Source organism: Pongo pygmaeus, chromosome 3 (genome assembly GCF_028885625.2).
Source record: "Pongo pygmaeus isolate AG05252 chromosome 3, NHGRI_mPonPyg2-v2.0_pri, whole genome shotgun sequence".
Lineage (NCBI taxonomy): Eukaryota > Metazoa > Chordata > Mammalia > Primates > Hominidae > Pongo > Pongo pygmaeus.
In genome coordinates, this window is record NC_072376.2 from 100,318,274 (window position 1) to 100,341,946 (window position 23,673).

The 23,673-nt window shown below is 39.4% G+C and overlaps 1 protein-coding gene across 1 annotated transcript; it reads left to right on the plus strand.

The window, feature by feature from the left end:
• Nucleotides 1–403: 403 nt before the first annotated feature.
• On the plus strand, nucleotides 404–2,877 carry LOC129034791 (heat shock protein HSP 90-beta-like). The gene is given in 3 exon segments (XM_054484437.2): nucleotides 404–2,224; nucleotides 2,227–2,333; nucleotides 2,335–2,877. Coding segments are annotated over 3 exon segments (2,163 nt in total). The 5' UTR covers nucleotides 404–477; the 3' UTR covers nucleotides 2,644–2,877.
• The last annotated feature ends 20,796 nt before the right edge of the window (nucleotides 2,878–23,673 follow it).

The following is a 23,673-nucleotide window of genomic DNA, read 5'->3' on the forward strand; positions in this document are numbered from 1 at the left end:
ATTAGAAAAGAACTACTTTAAATTTCATTTGGAATCAAAGAAGGTCTTGTATAGCCAAGACAATCCTAACCAAAAAGAACAAAGCTGGAGGCATCACGCTACCTGACTTCAAACTATACTACAATAATACAGTAAATAAAACAGTGTGATACTGACACCAAAACAGACAAAGACCAATAGAATGGAGCAGAGACCTCAGAAATAATACCACACATCTACAACCATCTGATCTTCAACAAACCTGACAAAAACAAGCAACGGGGAAAAGATCTCCTATTCAATAAATGGTGCTGGGAAAACTGGCTAGCCATATGCAGAAAACTGAAACTGGACCCCTTCCTTACACCTTATACAAAAATTAACTAAGGATGGATTAAAGATGCTCTTGAGTCACTCTGGCACAGCGTTGGTGCTGCCTGGGTATCAGAAAGCAAGCCCACGTTGCTCTCTAGTACGTGTAAGCCTTTTCTTTTCAAGATGCCTGAGGAAGTGCACCATGGAGAGGAGGAGGTGGAGACTTTTGCCTTTCAGGCAGAAATTGCCCAACTCATGTCCCTCATCATCAATACCTTCTATTCCAACAAGGAGATTTTCCATCAGGAGTTGATCTCTAATGCTTCTGATGCCTTGGACAAGATTCACTATGAGAGCCTGACAGACCCTTCGAAGTTGGACAGTGGTAAAGAGCTGAAAATTGACATCATCTCCAACCCTCAGGAATGTACCCTGACTTTGGTAGACACAGGCATTGGCATGACCAAAGCTGATCTCATAAATAATTTGGGAACCATTGCCAAGTCTGGTACTAAAACATGCATGGAGGCTCTTCAGGCTGGTGCAGACATCTCCATGATTGGGCAGTTTGGTGTTGGCTTTTATTCTGCCTACCTGGGGGCAGAGAAAGTCGTTGTGATCACAAAGCATAATGATGATGAACAGTATGCTTGGGAGTCTTCTGCTGGAGGTTCCTTCACTGTGCGTGCTGACCACGGTGAGCCCATTGGCAGGGGTACCAAAGTAATCCTCCATCTTAAAGAAGATCAGACAGAGTACTTAGAAGAGAGGCAGGTCAAAGAAGTAGTGAAGAAGCATTCTCAGTTCATAGGCTATCCCATCACCCTTTATTTGGAGAAGGAACGAGAGAAGGAAATTAGTGATGATGAGGCAGAGGAAGAGAAAGGTGAGAAAGAAGAGGAAGATAAAGATGATGAAGAAAAGCCCAAGATCGAAGATGTGGGTTCAGATGAGGAGGATGACAGCGGTAAGGATAAGAAGAAGAGAATTAAGAAGATCAAAGAGAAATACATTGATCAGGAAGAACTAAACAAGACCAAGCCTATTTGTACCAGAAACCCTGATGACATCACCCAAGAGGAGTATGGAGAATTCTACAAGAGCCTCACCAATGACTGGGAAGACCACTTGGCAGTCAAGCACTTTTCTGTAGAAGGTCAGTTGGAATTCAGGGCATTGCTATTCATTCCTCGTCGGGCTCCGTTTGACCTTTTTGAGAACAAGAAGAAAAAGAACAACATCAAACTGTATGTCCACAGTGTGTTCATCATGGACAGCTGTGATGAGTTGATACCAGAGTATCTCAATTTTATCTGTGGTGTGATTGACTCTGAGGATCTGCCCCTGAACATCTCCCAAGAAATGCACCAGCAGAGCAAAATCTTGAAAGCCATTCGCAAAAACATTGTTAAGAAGTGCCTTGAGCTCTTCTCTGAGCTGGCAGGAGACAAGGAGAATTATAAGAAATTCTATGAGGCATTCTCTAAAAATCTCAAGCTTGGAATCCACGAAGACTCCACTAACAGCCGCCGCCTGTCTGAGCTGCTGCGCTATCACACCTCCCAGTCTGGAGATGAGATGACATTTCTGTCAGAGTATGTTTCTCGCATGAAGGAGACACAGAAGCCCATCTATTACATCACTGGTGAGAGCAAAGAGCAGGTGGCCAACTCAGCTTTTGTGGAGTGAGTGCGGAAACGGGGCTTCGAGGTGGTATATATGACTGAGCCCATTGACGAGTACTGTGTGCAGCAGCTCAAGGAGTTTGATGGGAAGAGCCTGGTCTCAGTTACCAAAGAGGGTCTGGAGCTGCATGAGGATGAGGAGGAGAAGAAGAAGATGGAAGAAAGCAAGGCAAAGTTTGAGAACCTCTGCAAGCTCATGAAAGAAATCTTAGATAAGAAGGTTGAGAAGGTGACAATCTCCAATAGACTGTGTCTTCACCCTGCTGCAGCACCTACGGCTGGACAGCCAATATGGAGCGGATCATGAAAGCCCAGGCACTTCGGGACAGCTCCACCATGGGCTTTATGATGGCCAAAAAAGCACCTGGAGATCAACCCCGACCACCCCATCGTGGAGACGCTGTGGCAGAAGGCTGAGGCCGACAAGAATGATAAGGCAATTAAGGACCTGGTGGTGCTGCTGTTTGAAACCGCCCTGCTATCTTCTGGCTTTTCCCTTGAGGATCCCCAGACCCACTCCAACCACATCTACCACATGATCAAGCTAGGTCTAGGTATTGATGAAGATGAAGTGGCAGCAGAGGAACCCAGTGCTGCAGTTCCTGATGAGATCCCCCCTCTTGAGGGTGATGAGGATGCGTCTCACATGGAAGAAGTCGATTAGTTTAGGAGTTCATAGTTGGAAAACTTGTGCCCTTGTATAGTGTCCCCATGGCTCCCACTGCAGCCTCGAGTGCCCCGTCCCACCTGGCTCCCCCTGCTGGTGTCTAGTGTTTGTTTCTCTCTCCTGTCCTTGTGTTGAAGGCAGGAAACCAAGGGTGTCAAGCCCCATTCCCTCTCTACTCTTGACAGCAGGATTGGATGTTGTGTATTGTGGTGTATTTTATTTTCTTCATTTTGTTCTGAAATTAAAGAATGCAAAATAAAGAATATGCCGTTTTTATGCAAAAAAAAAGATGGATTAAAGACTTAAATGTAAAACCCAAAACCATAAAAACCCTAGAAGAAAACCTAGGCAATACCATTCAGGACATAGGCATGGGAAAGGACTTCATGTCTAAAACACCAAAAGCAATGGCAACAAAAGCCAAAATTGACAAATGTATCTAATTAAACTAAAGAGCTTCTGCACAGCAAAAGAAACTATCATCAGAGTAAACAGGCAACCTACAGAATGGGAGAAAATTTTTGCAATCTACCCATCCGACAAAGGTCTAATACCCAAAATTTACAGGAAACTTAAACAAATTTACAAGAAAAAACAAACAACCGCATCAAAAAGTGGCCAAAGGATACGAATAGACACTTCTCAAAAGAAGACATTTACATGGCCAACAAACATATGAATAAAAGCTCAACATCACTGATCATTAGAGAAATGCAGATCAAAACCACAATGAGATACTATCTCATGCTAGTCAGAATGGCAATTATTAAAAAGTCAAGAAACAATAGATGCTGGCGAGGCTGTGGAGAAATAGGAACACTTTTACACTGTTGGTGGGAATGTAAATTAGTTCAACCATTGTGGAAGACAGTATGGAGATTCTTCAAATATCTAGAACCAGAAATATCATTTGACCCAGCAATCCCATTACTGGGTATATACCCAAAGGAATATAAATCATTCTACTGCTAAGACACGTGCACACATATGTTTATTGCAGCGCTATTTACAATAGGAAAAGCATGGAACCAACCAAAATGCCCATCAATAATAGACTGGATAAAGAAAATGTGGTACATATACACCATGGAATACTATGCAGCCATAAAAAGGAATGAGATCATGTCCTTTGCAGGGACATGGACAAAGCTGGAAGCCATCCTCAGCAAATTAACACAGGAACAGAAAACCAAACACCACACATTCTCACTCATAAGTGGGAGCTGAACAATGAGAACACATGGACACAGGGAGGGGAACAACACATACCAGGGCCTGTGGGGGCTGGGGGGCAAGGGGAGGGAACTTAGACGATGGATGGTTCAATAGGCGCAGCAAACCATCATGGCACGTGTATACTTATGTAACAAACCTGCACATTCTGCACATGTATCCCAGAACTTAAAGTAAAATAAAAATAATCATAATAAATATATAAATAAAAATAAATATTAATGTTATTCCATTGTATTGTTACCTCCAAAAGGCTTCAATTTTGTGAAGGGATTTTTTAAAGTAGAACTATTCATAATTTCATATACAGCAAGTCAATATATATCCACCACATTGCCATATTCCCAATACTCACCAAGATAAATGCAAACCCCAAAGTTTACCATTTACTCATTATCATATTAGACATTCAGATGGTAATCCAAGTAGCAGTTTACTCAGATTAAACACACTAAGCAAGTCAAGATAAGAATATCAAGACTAAATTATTATTTAGAATTATTTTTAAAGGGCTTATTTTTTCCTTTTAAACCATTCTAAAATTAACACATTTTCACTTTCCCCCAGCATCCAGACAATTCTCAGCCTATTAAGTTCTTTTTTCCTGAAGTATTTTTCTGTCCTGAGCTCAATCCTATGTCCTATTAAGTCTGTAATGGTTTCCAGTTACCTATTAAACTACTTAGAAAATCTTTCATCTGACATTCAAAGTCAACCATGATCTTACTCAAAATGAATTTTTCTGCCTTAATCTCTCTCCCTGGTACGTGTTCTACCCTATACCAACTATTATCCAAAAACACTCATTGGCTGTCTTTACTCATAGGATTCTCTGTCTGGCTTACACCAGCTTGTTTAGAAAAGCATGTACTCATTTCAGAACCGTAAATTTCCATATACATAATTCTGTGAGAAAATCAGCTTGCTTTCCAGTTACACATTCATAAGCATTCATATGGTCTAATTACTACAAACCCTTTGTATGCTCTGCATATAAATCGCCAATTAGCTTCCAGTTTAAAAAAATTAGTCCCTTGTGATTTTATGTGAAAATGGGTGACTCACAGCGACCTGCCTGATTTTCATTCATAAGAAACAGTGGCATTGGTGTAGGAGAATGAAAACAGGGAAGGTATGTTGAAATTCTGAGAGGAAGAGGGCCACCCTCCGCTGTGTGAGGCAACTTACACTTCACACCCAGGGGAAGCTGACTCATTTCCTCCCCTCTCCTCAATTACCTCTGAAGCCTTCTCCTCTTTCTTCACCTCGCGCTGAAGCCGCCGCTCTTGCCACTGATTCAGTGAATCACAGAGAGGTCACCCAACCAACCAGGAAGCAAATCTGAGTTAGAGTAGGAGACGAAGAAATATGTTCTCTTTTTTCAATTAGAGAAAAATAAAAGGAAATTCTCCAGTGGGAAGTTTCTACAATTATTAATAGAATTGATGGAACTATACAGTAATTTTTTAAAAAAATCTTCTTATTCAGGTATATGTACACGATGCACTGCATGGTGTACAAATCATAATATGCAACTCAATGAATTTTTACATATCTACGTAGGTATACATGTATCTATGTATGTGTGTTGTGTGTGTGAAAACCATGTGATCCCACCGCCATCAAAAGATACAACACATCCAACATCCAGAACTCTCATGTTCCTTCCCAGTAAATATGCATCATCTGTCCTCACAGAGGTAACTGTTCTGCCTTCTCTAGCCATACATTTGTTTCCCCTGAAACAAATCTTGTTTCTTGACCTTCTCGTCATTGGACTTTAGCACCTACTTTTTTTGTCTGGCTTCTTTCACTCAGTCTTATATCTGTGGAACTCATTCCTATTGTTGTATATAGCAGCAGTTTGTTCTTTTTTATTACCATATAATTTTTCTATTCTCTGGATTTTATAAAAAAGCTGCTATTATGAATGAGACACCGTAAACATTCTTGCACGTCTTTTGGTGGATTTACAAAAACTATGCAACAACCTTTTACCTAATCTTTCTACTTCTGCTTCTCTGCTTCCACCTGGCTTTTGCACCACCATCCCAGGAATCTCCCTCAGTCGGCTGGAACCCCGGCCCAGCACAGAGCTCAACGGGTCCCTCACTGTCAGTGGAGCGCATTATGACTCCAAACGAAACTTTCAAGACCCTACATGACTTGGCCACATCCCACCTCTCCAGGCTTATTTCTTGTCTAATTTCAACATTTATCACCCTCCACAGTCTCCAGTCAAAATACATAGCTCACAATTCTCCACACATGCCCCAAATGTTTGTTTGTGAACATACCAATCCCTCCCTACCCAGAAAGTATCTTCCCACAAATTATAAATATGTGAATTTTAAAAAAAGTGTTTACCTCAGATAATTTTAAAGACATGTTCCTGACATGACTTTAAGGAAAGGTTATTTAAAAAAACATAAATGACTTAAATGGAATTTTCCACTCAATTTGGAAGAAACTAACACCATATAGCTGGGACAATTTTGCTCACAGGTTAAGCTTAGGGGCTTTGAGGAATGCTGGCTCTGCTACTTCCAAGCTGTGTGACTTTGGTTAGAATATTTCACTTTTTTTAGCCTTAGTTTTCTCATCTGAAAAATTGAAGCAGAAACCTCCCTCACAAGATAGTTACAAAGAATAGATAAAATATTGCAAACAAACTACTTAAAACAGTGACATGCACAAAAGAAACATAATAAATAGTATGTATCATTATTAACAAAGAAGTGATACATCTTAGAGGCTAAGAGTAAAAACTTGGGGACCAGATATCCTGGACTCAAATCCCAGTTCCTAGCTTACTAGCTTCCACTTACTAGCTGGATGACTTGGGCACATTGCTAACCAATCTGTGCCACAGTTTCCTCACCTATAAATGGTGACTAGAATAGTACCTTCTTCAGAGAGAGTCATAAGGAATAAAAGAATTAACCTATACAAAGCACTGGATCTGACAAGGTGAGGGAAACATAATTCTCAGCTACTTATAGCCCTGCTATTATTAGATATCAAAAACTGCTATTACCAGTATGTTTAAGAGAATACTATCATTCTTGTAGATTTGAAGTTTTGATAGACAAAGAAAAGACTCAAGGTTATTAACCTAGAGATCTTTCGTTGACACATTATTCCAAATAAGAGAGAAAACTCTATAAAGGCAGACTGGTGGACCCAGAGGTACTATTACTGTGGTATGATTAATAACACATGACAACAGTGTCACAGACTCACACAACAGAGCTACCAACATCCAAGGTGAATTCATATTGTGAAACGGGCATCTTTGAGCATCCTTGTTTCTCACTGACTAGAAGGGTTCTCCACTGGGCAATGGACAGAAGGTAGCGTTTAGTAATTCACACTGACACCATCTATGTGTCCTAAGACCCCTTATCAACTTCATCTTTAGGACCTGATCACCTAAGGAAAGCAGGGCTCCCTAACACTAGCTTCTAAGCTGTACCAGGGTAATCCATACTTTCCAAAGACAAGTAACAAGTTATAAAAAGAATGAGAGAGTAAGGCTGGAGTTCAGTGTCTATGGCTAATAAAATGATTCCTTATTTTATTATTTTATTTCTATTTCACAGATAAATAAACTGAAGCAAGATAAAGTTAAGTAAGTTGTCTATGGCCAAATAACTCAGAAGAAGCAAAACACAGGCTATAAATGCACAAACTTGAATCCATAGCCTAAGCAATTCCCGCATAAAGAGCAAACCTTTTCCTTTTTTTGGTTGGTGGAGATTTCTTACTAGTAACTTCCAACAGATAAAACCCAGTGGAAAAATAAGTTCAGATAAAGAAATTCCTCATATCATTTTAGAGTCCAGTAAAACTAAAAGGTGGGCCAGGTACAATGGCTCATGCCTGCAATCCCAACACTTTGGGAGGCCGAAGCAGGTGGATTGCTTGAGCCCAGGAGTTTCAGACCAGCCTGGGCAACATGACGAAACCCTGTCTCTACAAAAAATACAACAATTAGCCAAGTGTGGTGGCATGTGCCCGTATTCCCAGCTACTTGGGAGGCTGAGGTGAGAGGATTGCTTGAGCCCACGAGATTGTGGCTGCAGTGAGCTGAGGTTACACCACTGCATTCCAGCCTGGGCAACAGAGTGAGACCCTGTCTCAAAACCAAAAATATAAATAAATAAATAAATAAATAAATAAATAAAGGGGGTCAGCTACCTCAGGAGCTATCCTTTCTGTGGACCTCTCTGAGGTACATTTTGTTGACCAATAAGAAATGGAGAGTGAGGGGTCGGGCGTGGTGGCTCATGCCTGTAATCCCAGCACTTTGGGAAGCTGAGGGTCACGAGGTCAGGAGATCGAGACCATCCTAGCTAACACGGGGAAACCCCGTCTCTACTAAAAATACAAAAAATTAGCCAGGCGTAGTGGCGGGCGCCTGTGGTCCCAGCTACTTGGGAGGCTGAGGCAGGAGAATGGCGGGAACCTAGGAGGCGGAACTTGCTGTGAGCCCACATAGCGCCACTGCACTCCAGCCTGGGCGACAGAGCGAGATTCCGTCTCAAGAAACAAGAAAAAAAAAAAAGAAATGGAGAGTGACGGAGAGGGTACAGGAGCAACTTTTGCCCTGATTTCCATGGAAGCTTAATTTTCTTACAAGAAGAAAGAGAATGGACATGTTTAAGGGTAGAGGCTTTGGGGATCACGGAAGTCTGTAGGTAATTTGCAGGTAGTTTTATGATTCTGCTGTCACAAATGTGTCTTTAGAATGCTTCGAGGTTCCATCACTCCCCTCCGTTCCCCTACTTTACCCAATTTTTTACTTCTCCTGAATCATTTTCATTAACATATTCAAAAATTCTGAGTTGAGTTGCTGAAGAGAAAAATTTTGAAACATCTCATTTTGCAGAAAGACAACACTTGTATTTTACTTTAGGGTTGGAAGCTTTCTCAATAAGCCCTGCTAAGACTTACAAATGTTAAAATAAAACCTCCATTTTAAATTTCTAAGGCACAATATTTATTCATAACCTCAATCATCACTTGAAGCATTAATCCACTTAATGGATACCATGTTAAAAATTAGAAAGAGCTCACTATTGTCTCATTGGAAACACTAATACTGACAGAAAAGGGGAAAGACAACTAAACAGAAAAACCACGAAATACTTCCAAAGTGGTATTGCGTTCAAGAAAAGTGGAGAGAGTGTTTTGCGTAGTGGTGAGTGAAGCCAGTTAAGGGCAAGCTTATTTCAATCAGTCACTTGTCGGTGGAGACGGCCTCGTTACCATCTCTCTTTTGGTAGGAAGTGCTTCATGGAGGGAAATAGAGTTTAAGGAAGGAAAGGAGGAGAAAGAAGAATCTATTCAAGGGATGGAAGTGTTACCTAGAAAAAAAGCTTCAAAAAATACGGGACAAGTATTATTTTGTAGAAAGGGAAGTCTAAGATTGCTTCAGAAGACAAACAAGTTGGACCCACTTTAGTGGGCACATCACCTCTCTATGGGATCTCATTCCTCCTGTGTTCACGGCTCCTAGTTCAGGGCATTAGCCCTTTTAAGATATGGGCATTTTCTGAGTAAGTTAATTCACTTTCATGTCCATTGTTCCATAATTCATTCCTGAATTATGAGACTACTCAGTGTTCAATATCAAAGACGACTATTTCAGGGTATATTAAAATCTCTCTCCAGGATTATCATTTTCTGTATACATGTAGGCAACACCTGCTGTATTATTTTCTATTATTAAATTCAGTTTTCTGCACTGAATCACTCTCTCCACAACAATTTCAAGTTCATTGAAGCCAAAGAGCAACAATTGTGCTTCTTTGTTTAATCTCCATAGTACCTGCTCTATGCACATAACACACAATACATCTTGGTAGAATAGATTTACTTCCTTCAATGTTTATTTCCTTTGATGGAAACCGTAATGGTTTCCATTCTAATTTATAAATGTTGCTGTGCTTCATATTTCAAGTGATTGCTCTGAAGAACAGACTAAACCGAAATGCATGAATTTAACAAGAGACGGAGTTCAGGACATAAAAATAAAACCATCCTTCTTGCTTTTAGTTCACATATCAAATCTTGTGATTGTGTAATTAGGGCATATGTAGTATGGAAAATACCTCAAGTTCCTTTTGCAAAGATACTTTTTCCCACTGAGGAAAGAAGATATGTAGAATAATTCCAAAACAGAGAAATTGAAATCTACTAGAATGGGGTATTCATTATTGCAAAATGTTCACTATCTCTTCAGAATGTTCTGCTGTATAGAGATTACCAGAAAGTATAGACTCTGAGCTATAAATATCCTCAAAAAGCCATGGAGCATCTGCTTTTAATTTGTGCCTGGGTGGCTTATACATCAGACGGGAAAACATGCCTGGTTTTAGGAGGTTTGAACAGATGCCATGGAGTAAGTGCCCATTTCCCAGAGTTTGTTGTCATTTTGGTTAGTGAACTCCACCTACCAAGACAAAAATGATCCCTGTGTCTCAGAGGCTCCCCTTTAAAGAAATAGAAAGGAGAGCAACCCTTTTTCCCAGCTCTTCCATGCAGAGATGTTTAAGCCAATGATTTATAAAACACTTTCAACACTTTGTGCATACTATACAGTCTTAATTTTGGTGTTAATTAAACCTTATTTTTGTTGTCTCCTTGCCCTGTATTGATGACTGTTGCATTCTAGATCTTTGTCTGTTCTGTGTTTAACTTCACACAATACCCATTAAGCTGATAAATATTCCATTTGATCATTTTTATGAGTAAATGTAATGTCTTAACAGCTTGAGGTTTAGTTGAATCTTAAATCTGGGCAGCAGTTATCACTGTGTAAGAAAAATTGGGTCAAATTAGAAATTTGCAGAGCTTCTCCTGGTCTTTTCACCCTCCAATTCTGCCTGATATACTATGTCTTCCCACATTTACACTTTGTGCATGTACTGTCAAAAGACCAGGTTGTTGAACCAAGGGATTCTCTTTGTTTTCCTCATGAGGAAAATGAACTTCACAAAATGAGCTTGCTGAAAGTCCCAAATCTCATGAGGTAAAATCTTTCATGATTGATTCTCTGCAGGTATCGAATTTGTTTTCTTGTTGAAAAGCAGGTTAACCAATAATTAGGTGCAACAATTTCTCCACATGGAGCTTATGTGGAAGAAAACTTTCTAAAAAATAACTGTGGTTTATGTTTCCTGTCTGAGGTATGCCTTACATTAACTCCACAAAATATTTAGCTTTTCCTAGCTCAGATCTTGAACAGCTCTCCCAAGACTTTGACCCTTATCAACTCCTTATTACCAAAGAACATTCTTTTATCTTGGGCTCTGGGATGGTATTTATTTGTTGATTAACTATTTTTGGCTAGTATTGACTGAAGACTCATTATATAATGTGTTGAGTAGATTTAAATGGGCAGAGAATACAAAAGGTGCACAATAATCCCATTCCTCAGAAATCGCTGTCATATGGTTGATTACCAAGACAAAACTGACACCCATGGCACAACTCTGGGATAAGTAGAATTGATGAAAAAATCGAAATCTTCCATAGGATTTCAGAGAACCTATTAATGTGAACTGGAGCAGTCAACATGGGTCTTGGGAGAGTATAGACTTGATTTAGACCTTAAAGTATGGAGAGATTTGAGTGGGTAAAAGGAGGTCAAAAGATATTTGCTTCAGATGTGAAAGTAAAGACCAAAAAATGAGATGTTGTTTCTGAGAAACAGTGAGAGACAGGGCTGCAGAGATGAGGGCTTGCTTTTTCAGGTTCCCGAGAGCTGTCCATATGAAAGCTCTTTTGTTGCCTATTTTAGCCTCTTGACCCTTGCTGAAGGACCCCCAAATTTTTTCACTAGGGCACGAAACTAGGACCCTTAATAGCCTGCATGAAAAAGTAAAGTCTAGAGAATTTAAGTTCCCTAGTTACTAAAGAAAATAGTATATTTTGGAAATGTGTTAGTGCCTTGATTCCTTATCTAATCTTTCAGGCATACAGTTTTTTGTTGTTGTTGTTTTTTGTTGTTGTTGTTTTGTGGTTTTTTTTTCTTTTTTTGAGACAGAGTCTTGCTCTGTCGCCCCCTCAGGCTGGAGTACAATGGTACGATCTCGGCTCACTGCAACCTCTGCCTCCTGGGTTCAGGCGATTCTCCCGCCTCAGCCTCCTGAGTAGCTGGGACTAGAGGGGCGTGCCACCACACTCAGCTAATTTTTGTATTTTTAGTAGGGACAGGGTTTTGCCATGTTGGCCAGGCTGGTCTCGAACTCCTGGCCTCAAGTGATCCACCTGCCTCGGCCTCCCAAGTTGCTGGGATTACAGGTGTGAACCACCATGCCTGGCCTCAGCTATACCACATATTTAAAAAAACAAAGCTCCATCTGCATCATTAGTGATGACTGTCAACCTCTATTTCAGATGTGAAGAACAATAGCACAGATGTAGGAGATATGGCTATAAAGTCACAGAAGTGATTCTTCTCTTAAATACAGCAAAACGTCTAGCTTTCAATGGTGTTGACACCTTCAAAGTAGAATCCTTGAAAGGCTATGTGATTATTCTGACGATGCATCCATTCTTCAAGTCAGTTTTAGGATCCTTTTTTTAAAAACTGCTCTGGGAAACCACAGCAGAGCTCTTAGAGTATCTTCCCTAGAGGCAAGTCTTCCATCCTTGCCCCCGATCTCTGCATCGACACCTGCCTGCCTTGCATGCAGACTCTCCCCAGCCTAAATTGAGGCATCTTCCTTTATTGTGTCCCTGCCTGTCCTCTGCCTTTGTCTTATCTTTTGCTTTTGTCCCTACCCCTGCAATCAGACAATGCAAGACAAGGCAGAGGACATGTGGCTTGAATCTGAGGAGACAAACTAAATTCTGAGGCAAGAAGTTGACAATGCAGTGAAATAGAGAGAGGTTAGAGATGCAGGAGAATTAAAAAGATATCATATAAACAACAATCACAGCCAAAAATACTGTGAGGATGGGGTAGCTGGGACATTGTAGGAAATGGAAAGAACATATCGAGTCACAATGGGAACTCAGCACAGACACTAGAATTTGTAAGCTAAAATTACAAACTAAACACAATAACAATTATTGGTATGTCCACTGACTTCCAGTTTACCAGGCCAATTTCTATTCACTTTCCCTAAAGTCAGCTTATCTCTGCAAAACTCTTTTCTAATCTTTTGGGATGCAGAATTGGAGAACAAACAGAATACTGCAGAACCCGAGAGGCAAGAGGAATGGAAGGGCCTAGCAGGAGAGGGGGAATTGCAGTTGGCAAATGAGAATCTATAATCCGTGTCAAAGAGTATAAGGTGTGAAAGAACAGGGATCCCAGAAATATTCCAGAAGGGCCATAAGTATTCACTTTAATGCATTTCATATTATACAATGAACAAATTGATTAACTTTTCAAATATGTTTGGTTAAGAACTGTGCTCCTCGGACAGAACACCAAACTGAGACTGGACCACACATGACAGCTTCAGTGAGGTTACATGATCAGATGCAACTGCTACATTGCACTAGGCCTGTAGGCTATGAGGTACTCACATATGCTTTCCCGCAGGACAGGAATGCCAGTGGTGCTGTTGCTGGCCAGGCATGGAAAGGAGCACTCAGTCCATTTTCCAGTCTATGAGAGCAGACTGCTGACCACCAGTGTGCAAAACAATCAATCCCCCAGATGTCTTGAGCATTTTGAAGTCTATGGAAATCCCAGGGCAACCCTAGAGCTAGAGACTATAGTATCAATGGCATAAGGCATGTTTTCTCTTGTGAGCTCACCTCAACCTCAAAGGAGGAAACACGCACACACATATGCCTGCTTTTCTAAGGCTCTCATTGTGCTTATCCCAAACCACCTCTTCTGTTCATAGGAAAAGAAGAGAATTTACTTACTGTATGTTGCAGGCCTGGAGATGAAGAGCACTCTTAGACTTTTCACTAGAGCACATTTTTCTCACTTTGTTCCTGAGTTTCACATCATCTGTCATGAACAAGAGGTATAACCATATAGCAATAAGATTTTATCTTACTAATATATCATGACATAGAAGTGCAAGTAAATGTTTTATTTCCAGAGGATAACCATGGGTGATTTTACCTTTAATCTCAATATGTTGACCCTGCCTAATTGTTTCTGAAACAACTTTTGGAAGTAACATTCAGAGCTATTATATGAGCATACCAGAAAGTGTCATTTTATAGTGACACCTCATTAGTTATATTTGGTTACAGTGACTTTTAGCCTTTTTTTTTTTTTTTTTTTTCCCAAGACAGAATCTCATGCTGTTGCCCAGACTGGAGTGCAATGGTGCCATCTCAGCTAACTGCAATCTCTGCCTCCCGGGTTCAAGCGATTCTCATGCCTCAGCCTCCCAAGTAGCTGAGATTGCAAGCATGCACCATCATGCTCAGCTAATTTTTGTATTTTTAGTAGAGACAGGGTTTCACCATGTTGGCCAGGCTGGCCTCGAACTCCTGGCCTCAAGTGATCCTCTGGACTTGGCCTCCCAAAGTGCTGGGATTACAGGTATAAGCCACCATGCCTGGCGTTTTAGCCATTTTTAATATCAGGTTAAATATTTAATTTAAATATTATGAGTATAAAAACTTGCCATCAAAGAGGATATTCAAAGAATGAGAAACAGCTTTGACTGCAATTGAAAAGAGAAGTTTCAGCCATGTTTTAAACACTATTAACCTAATTTAAATGAATGCATAGTCTTCCCTGAAGACTGATTCAAACGGGAAAGTCATCATTTTAAAGGTCTACATTTTGGCTCATTGCAGCCTTGACCTCCTGGACTCAGGTAATTCTCCAGCCTCAGCCTCCCAAGTAGCTGGTACTACAGGTGCATGCCACCACAGCAGCTAATTCTTGTATTTTTTGTAGAGATAGGGTTTGCCATGTTTCCCAGACTGGTCTTGAACTCCTGGGCTCAAGTGAGCTGCCTGCCTCATTCTTCCAAAGTGCCGGGAAGGACCAGCCACTGTGCCTGGTCCTTTTGGAGACTGCTGATGCTGGCTTTATTTTTTTAATGCCGAGAAGAAACAATCTCCTGAATGAGTTTTATACAGAAACACAAGCAATATAGCACTTTGCAATCAGACAGAATTTTTTATTCCCAGATATTCATAACATTTAAAGATGGTTATCAAGTAATCAATGCAAAATGTTTGTTGAGAAGTGTTTATTCCAAAGAATAAAACTGTGTTTAAGAGCTTTATTCAGTGTCAAAGCACGTTGGTGGCAGAATGCAAACAGGTAACCTGATTTTCAGATTGAAATATATCCCTGTGCCCTTTTCCTTTAATATGACAAAGTGCCTATAAACCCACAGGGATTTGTTTACAATTATTTTTTCTCACAATTATTTATCTGTAACACCTCCCTTGTGGGGATATTTACAAGATAGTTGGCAGAGAGAGAATAGAGATTGAAACATAATGCTCAAAAAATAAAATAGAAAATGTAAGATTATAAATGACTAATATTCTAATGGAACAATCATATCATAGGCTCCTAATCCCATTCTGAGAAAATAAAAATATCTTTACTTCAGAAAAAATAAAAATGAACTTTTAAATATGGCACAATATTATTTTAAAAAAGAATTAGATTGAAATACTGCCATATATTGTGATGGAAAAATGTGAAGATTTTAAATGAAGAATAAAACCAAATTTGATTCTTCTCTTCTGCTCTCTCCCATCCTGTTTGCCTCTGTTCCTTCCTCTCAAAACCACTGATGCCTGGGACACCCACTGGCGCAGGGGTACAGCCAGGAACAAGTCGCACATGGTCCTTAACATCTTGACACCTTCAAAATTGCAGGAAAGACATATTAGATAACTAGCTGCAAATGTGAGGTGTATAGTGAAATGGAAATATAGTACTTCTTACACAAATGGCCATAAGTAATCTTAGTTTAAGTGAATATTAAGATTGTCAGTCTCCACACCTTACATAAAAAATAAAATCCCGTCTCTCTTCTATGATGGCATCTCATGGCTGCCAGTCATATCTAGAAAATTTCCCCCAGGTATGAATAGAGCAATGATAGGCTCTACTGGCATGATTGCCAGTTCTGTTTAGCAAAAATTTTCACTATTTTTCAATGTTTATTCGTTTAACAGCCAAACCGATTCTTTTTCTGTCCTAAACAGAAATATTTAAACTTTGCCAGCTTTCTTTGAATTTGGAACTGTCAACATATGCTTTTATTCTAAAATATTTCAAGTCAAAAAAAAAAACAACGTGGTAGGATGAGGTGCTGGTATACAGTCTATGGTCCCCCATATGAGTGTGCTAGAGCTATCACCAAAAGTGCCACAAATTGAATAACGACTAAACAACAGAAATATCTGTCTCTCAATTCTGGAGGCTAGAAGTCCAAACTCAAGGGTTGGCGGGGTCATACTCCCTCAGAAACCTGCAGAGGAAGCATCTTCCCCTGGCTTTTCCTAGACTCCAGTGGTTCTCTGGCAATGTTTGGTGCCCTTGGCTTAGAGGTGCATCATTCCCATTCTCCAAGTTCACAGATCATCTTCCCTCTGTGCATCAGGTTCTGTGTCCACATTTCTCCTTTTTACAAAGACACTAGTCATATTAGATTAGGGCCATTCCTAGTAACCTCATTTTACATTGATTACCTCTGGGTAAAGACCCTATTTCCATGCCAGGTGCGGTGGCTCACGCCTGTAATCCCAGCACTTTGGGATGCTGAGGCGGGAGGATCACCTGAGGTCGGGAGTTTGAGACAGCCTGACCATCATGGAGAAACCCTGTCTCTACTAAAAATACAAAATTAGCCAGGCATGGTGGGTATGCCTGTAATCCAGCTACTTGGGAGGCTGAGGCAGGAGAATCACTTGGACCCTGGAGGTGGAGATTGCGGTGAGCCGAAATCGTGCCATTGCACTCTAGCCTGGGCAAGAAGAGCAAAACTCCATCTCAAAAAACAAAAAACAAACAAGACCCTATTTTCAAATAAGGGCACATTCTGCAATACTTCAACCAACAATTCTACCTCTAACAGCCCCAAGCAAAAAGACACATTCTTTATTGACACTTGTATGAAATAACTACTTACCGAACCACTCCACCCTGTACTTATAAATCATCTTTAAGGAAAGCTATGCATTATCTTATCTACTGCTGTAGTTTTTCTCTGTGGTTCATGGGAAGAGTCCTAAAGAGATGAAAGAAAAATTCTTGGTCAAATTTTTCTTTAATATGTGGAAATTTTTATCACTTTGAAAAGAACTTGACAACAGTGGAAAATTCATAAAGGAGCCTTGGTATGTCACCAAACTGGATTTTTATTCTCATCATGACCAAGGTGTGCCTTATGCCTTTATATCCAAGTGACTTTAGCAACTAGATGTGATGAGAAAGACATGATAAGGCATTGGGAAATGTAAAGTCAGCTCTACTATGAGGAAGAACAATAGTAAATAGTTGAATTCAACAAATATTTATTAAGCACAACTATGTGCAGATCCTGTACTAGGTTGTGAGGACACAAAGTTGAATGTAACATGGTCCTGGTTTTCAGAAGCTTATCTCCCTAAATGAAGAAATAAGATAAATATAAAAATACCTATAATACAGGATTTTTTTTTCCAGTGGAGGAAAAGGGAAAATTAAGTAGAACCTTGAAATAGAAGTGTGTTTCCAAAAGTCAAAAATAAAATAATGGTGACTAGAATACCTGTTTTTAGTATTCCATGGTATTTTTAAGTACAGAAATAGTGGTATTTTTGTGATGTAATACCATAACTTAGATGGGGTCTTGCTCACACTCCCTAGCCTCAAGCAAGCCTCCCACCTTGGCTTTCCAAAATGCTGGGATTACAGGTGTGAACCATCACGCTTGGCCTGTAACTTCGGCTTTTAAAATGTAATTTTAATCTTTCACATCTTGAGAGGTACCCGATGATTATCAGTGGCATTCAATTTTTGAATGGAACAAAGATGCACTCATTTGAAAGCATTTCATTCCTCTGTAATCCTGAAAGCTAACCCATCATTCCCACCCACAGCCTGTATACACACTGCTCCTCCTGTATTCCCATCTCTGCATTGACAGCCCCATCCTCCAAAGCACCCAAATGAAAATTTCAACCTTTTCTTTGCCTCACTTGGTGGACACCAAGTCCTGTATAATCCACCTCCTAAGAATCTCTAGAAACTGCCCTGTTCTTCGTCCGCTTTGGCCATCAAGAGTCCTATCTTTTCTTGCCTGGACAATATAATCATTCCAATCAATCAAATCTAAGTGGATTTCTCTGCTTCTTTGAATCTACTTCCTCCTCACAATTATCTACTTTCCCATCCTGTTACCAAAAAGACTTTTCCAAAATGAAATATAATCACATTATGGCCCTGCTTTAAAGCATTGAGTATGTCTTCATTGTCTTCAATATGGAGGAAAAACTCTTTCACAGCCCAGCCTCTGCCTCTCTCCGGAGCTTCATCTCCTACTGTGTTTCCATGCATGCTTCACTGCAGACACCCTGACTGCCTGTGGTATCGTGAACATCCCTTGCCCTCTTACAGGTTTTGTCATGCTAGCCTCCTGCCTAGATTGCCCTTCCTTGCATTCCCTCCTGTATTCATCTCCTGTTGCTGCTGACACAAATCACTGCAAGCTTAGTGGCTTAAAACAGCACTTACGGCCGGGCGCTGTGGCTGACTCCTGTAATCCTAGCACTTTGGGAGGCTGAGGCGGGTGGATCATGAGGTCAGAAGATCGAGACCATCCTGGCTAACAAGGTGAAACCCTGTCTCTACTAAAAGTACAAGAAATCAGCCGGGCGTGGTGGCGGGAGCCTGTAGTCCCAGCTACACGGGAGGCTGAGGCAGGAGAATGGAGATCACACCACTGCACTCCAGCCTGGGCGACAGAGCGAGACTCCGTCTCAAAAAAAAAAAAAAAAAAAAAAAACCCCAGCAACTCACTTATTTCCTTACCATCTCAGCTAAAGTCAAGGTGTTGCAAGGCCAGTTCCTTCTAGATGCTCTGGGAGAGAATCCATTTCCTTGCCTTTCCTAGCTTCTGGAGACCACCGGCATTCCAGGGCTGGTGACACCATTCCAGGGCTGGTGACCCCTTCCTCTGACCTCCTGCTTCCATTGTCACCTCTTCCACTGTCTGCTCCTCTGTTAGCAGATTTCTATCTCCTTTTTATAAGGACTTTTATGTTTACAGAGAAGCCCACCCAGGTAATCTAGAACACTGTGTCTCAAGATCTTAATTTAATCACATTTGCAAAATCCCTTTTGCGATATAAGATAACATTCACAGGCTGTAATGATTAGGCCCTGCTTATTTTCGGGAGCCATTATTCTGCCTAGCACACATATCTTTTTCTACCTCAGCCTTTCAGATGCAGCTTAAACATTTCTTCTTTTCTGGGAAATTTTCTAACATCCTATTCCCTCCCCAATCCCATTACGCCCTCCAGCAATTCCCACTGAGTACCTCACTAATACAACTGTCTGGGTTTGCTTGGGACTAAGGAGGTTCCCAGAACACAAGACTTTCAGTGTTAAAACCAGAAAACTGCCAGACAAACCAGGATGAGGTAGTTACCCTAAGTCCTCACCTTTCTTTCCACATCACCCTCCTTGTAGCACTCAGCACGTGGGATTGTAAGTTAGAATTCTCAGTTCTCTTGCCTTTCTCCTCTGCAAGGCTATGGGTGGGAATGTTTCTTTTGTGTTTCTGATGGTCATGCCTTCGTTTCTGGCATGTGGCAAATGCTCCGTAAAGTGAATGGAGTTTGTGGAGCAGCCCTGCAACAGCAGACATTCTAGGCAAAGTGGAAATTTTCCACCCTGTGACTAGAACAAAAAAACAAAATGAAACAGAACATTAAACACCGGTATGATGTGCTATGTTCTCTTGGGCACTTTTTTCTTTGATTTTCTCATCTATACTTGCAAATTTGAGTAAAATTAGACAGAGTTCTTTGCAAGAACCCAAATATTCGCAGTCTTTGACAGAACACACTGTCTTCAAACAAACAGAGGCTCTACTATTTATAGCTGATTGCTTCACCACTTGTCTTGCCTGTTTTTTTGGATGCCCTTTGCCACGAACAAAGCAGATTGAAAATAGATTTGGGGCCAGGTTCTGGGAGTCTTCTAACATTTCTTTATTCTCTTAAACACTGATAAAATTGACCCATTCTTGGAATTTGCCTCCTGAATGCTGCAGCAGCTGGAGCACCAGACATGTGACTCTCTTTGATATCACTTCTGTCTGTGTGCCCTCCAGCCAACTTTGTTTACCTCTACAAAAGTGCCCTTGAACAAAGGTGCCCTGCAACTTAGAGTTAATGGAAAAGCAACTGAGGTAAACATTAAAAAGTGAGACTCAGACAAAGACATCATTTAACCCGAGCCATCGATTCCACAGTCCCAGTTCAGAGAAAAATCATTTCTATTGCTGAGTAGGAAATATATTTATGCCCTGAAGCCAAATGTGCCTATAATGCTTATGAACAACCACATGAATGGAAACCCTGGACAGAATGAGGGACCAGAATGAATTAAATTCACATCTTCTGTCGCCCACATTTAGAAAGAGAGAAACTAGGAAATTGAAACCTATTTATGTTATGCATCTGCAAAAACAGAAGCTGTATAAGAAGTTACTCCTAATGAATGAGAAAATAAAACGTGAAACTTTAAAATGAGAATCAATTATATTTTATCAGTGTATTTCCAGATCTTTAATAATGAGCTATGCCTTCCATATAGAATTGAATCACATCAATCAAAGTGAAGAACTCAGCACAAAAGAAATTAGAGGGAAATATTTGGAAGACTACAAAAACATAGCGTTGTAAATAAAAGTAAACATATTATTTTGGTTTGGAAAAATATTTCAAACTCTACTTAAGGTTTATAAATCCTTTCTGTAATTCATGATAAAGGGGGAAGCTCTTGATTATTATCCTCAAGACATACACATATCATGTCTACGTGAATGAATCTGAAAACTGTCTGAATGAGGATAACTCCAGAGGTCATGACAGATGAATGACTCATCTACCCAAATGCAGCCACCAGAGCCCTGATTTGAACCCTGGGCATACAGCTTTTTAAACACACCCCAGCATTTGCCTGCAAATGTGTCCTCACAGCTATAATTTCACTTCCAAACTCACTAAAGAGTCATCTATCAATGCACTACTGACTGGTTTTTACACATAGTGAGTTGCAAAGCAGTATTTTAAAACCAGCTATGTAAGAAAACCCATATTTCCCTAGCTTTATGTGCTCTAGAGATATAAGGACATAAAGCTAATGGAAATGAGAAGGAAAAGCAAATCTCCCCTTCCTCCTTCCATCGGATCTGGCTTTCTGGTCACCCTGTTTTATCAGATTAAAATGTAAAATGAGACTAGTGAAGCTGATTTAAATAATCTCTCTCTATCTAACCATGAGAAAAATTGGAAGGCCCAACTAAGGTCACGTTAAATGTTAACTTCTGCCAGGAATTGAGGCTGAAGTTTCACCAGCAGAACAGGAAGTTGCATTCTATAACTGCAGTCAACTTGCCTCTATTGTCTTTACGGAGCACCAGACAACATTAAAAATCCAAAATTGCTAAAAAACAACAAATAACTTCTTTCTCTGTCTTCATGACATATTTTATGTTTTCTTTTTATTTTTTGTCTTTCTGACCCTCTAACTAAGTTGATATTTTACTTCTCGAGTCCCTAAGAACTTACTTTATAGCTTCAGAATTTTAGAGACGGAAGGGGTCATCATCTAAGGTTCCTGAGAAGGCTATAACCTTAGGGGGTGAAAAAGAGAGAAAAATATATTTAAATACGTTTTGTTATCCGATAAACTTACTGACTTGTTTTCCCTTTTATCACAGACTGGATAGAACTTTGTCTAAAATGAACACAGATCCACAGACTATAGCTTGGGAACCCCTGATCTAATTTCATCCCCTAACTGTCAGCTAAAGAAATTAAAACTCAGGGTCACTTGGCCAAGATCACAGAGTTCATTGCTTTTGAAGGGAGCCAGGCTTTAGACACTCAAATCTCTTGACTGTTTAGTGTGTATTCTATCATACGGGCACCACCCCCCGCCAACTCCCTACCCACAAATAAAGCTAATGCTACCATTTTTATATACCACTCATGGTAATCTGGAAAATTAAGTGAAATTATAATGTATTTTAAGCCAAACATATAATTTGATTATAAAAATTAAGACTTTATTCTAGACCTATAATGATTATAAAATTAAAATTATAATTCCATAATTTTATAAATTCTCATATTCACAAAGTAACAATGTCATGCAATGGAATAATTTCATCCAAATTGCAGATGATGCAAAATTAATGCTTTACAACTATTTTATTATGAAGTTAATTAGAAAGCATTATATAAAACTATGGGGACATAATTATCTCAAAAATGAAAAGGAATATTAAAATATATGTCTAGTTAAAAGATTTAAAGATAATATTCCAAAATAACAATGGTTATGTCTGATAGTAATATTCTGGATACTTTTTTCCTTTTGAATGTTTCTATAATTTCACTCTTTTTAAAAATATTCATCTTTCCTTTTGTAATGATAAGAATCAACTACATTTTTAAGTCCAAAGAATAAAAATAAATCCAATATCATGTTTGTGTATGTTATGCCAACATTTTTTTTTTTTTTTTTAAGTAACACAGATGTGTTCATTCAAATAAGTTGACATTTTCATCTTGGTTAGCTGGTTTGATGAAAGTCCAAATCACATGCCAATGAGTAAACTCACTAGCCCATATGACTCAGCTCTGAAAAAGAAAGGCATGTAATTTTGTTTCACAAACATTGAGAAGCAACAGCTTTTGGGGTGGGAGGGGCGCTAGAAACATCCTTTGACCAACATTTATGTGAAATGCATGTGCCAGAAATTATAATGACAGAAAAAGGAATTTGATGTCAAACATTTTAGTAAATTACAATATGTACTCTAGAAACACTTCCTCTAGAAGGAAAACATCCATTTGACTGAATGTGTAATTTCTATTTTTGTAATACAATGTGGGGAGATTATTACAAAAAGTGTATCCAACCATGTGAAGTTTAAAGCATAAATATAAATAATTAGTATCTAGTTTATTTATGAGTTAATAAAACTTTAGAAATCAATTAGAGAAATCATACATTTAATTTCACTTTCCATAATTAAATATGTTAAATTTTTTAAAAAGCTAAAACAATAAAAAATTTTGCAAGGGTAAAAATGAAATTAATACTGTCAAATTCTTTTCTGGCTTCATCTGATATTAAACATTAAACAGATGCCTGGCCTGTTTAAAAAAAAAAATCTTGGATCACAGAAATAAATAGCCTCTGAGAGAATTAAATGGGTTTTTTAAAATGTATTATTCATTTTAACTTTTATGTCAAAATCATTAAAAAACATATACAGGACATAATAATAGATAAGACAAGGGTGACAACAATTGAGATTATAGATGGTCTCCAATTTATGAGGGTTCGACTTACATTTTTCTACTTTAAAATGGTGCCAAAACCATATGCCTTCAGTACACTCCTCAACTTATGATGTGGTTACCTCTGGATAAACCCATTGTAAGTGGAAAATACCATAAGTTGAACTTTACTTACAATATTTCCCACTTACAAGGGGGTTATTGAGATATAACCCCCTTGTAAGTGGAGGAGTATCTGTATTTGAAGGCAAGCTTCAAAAATCCAACTCAAATTGGCTTGAAGAAAATAAGAATTCATCAATTCAT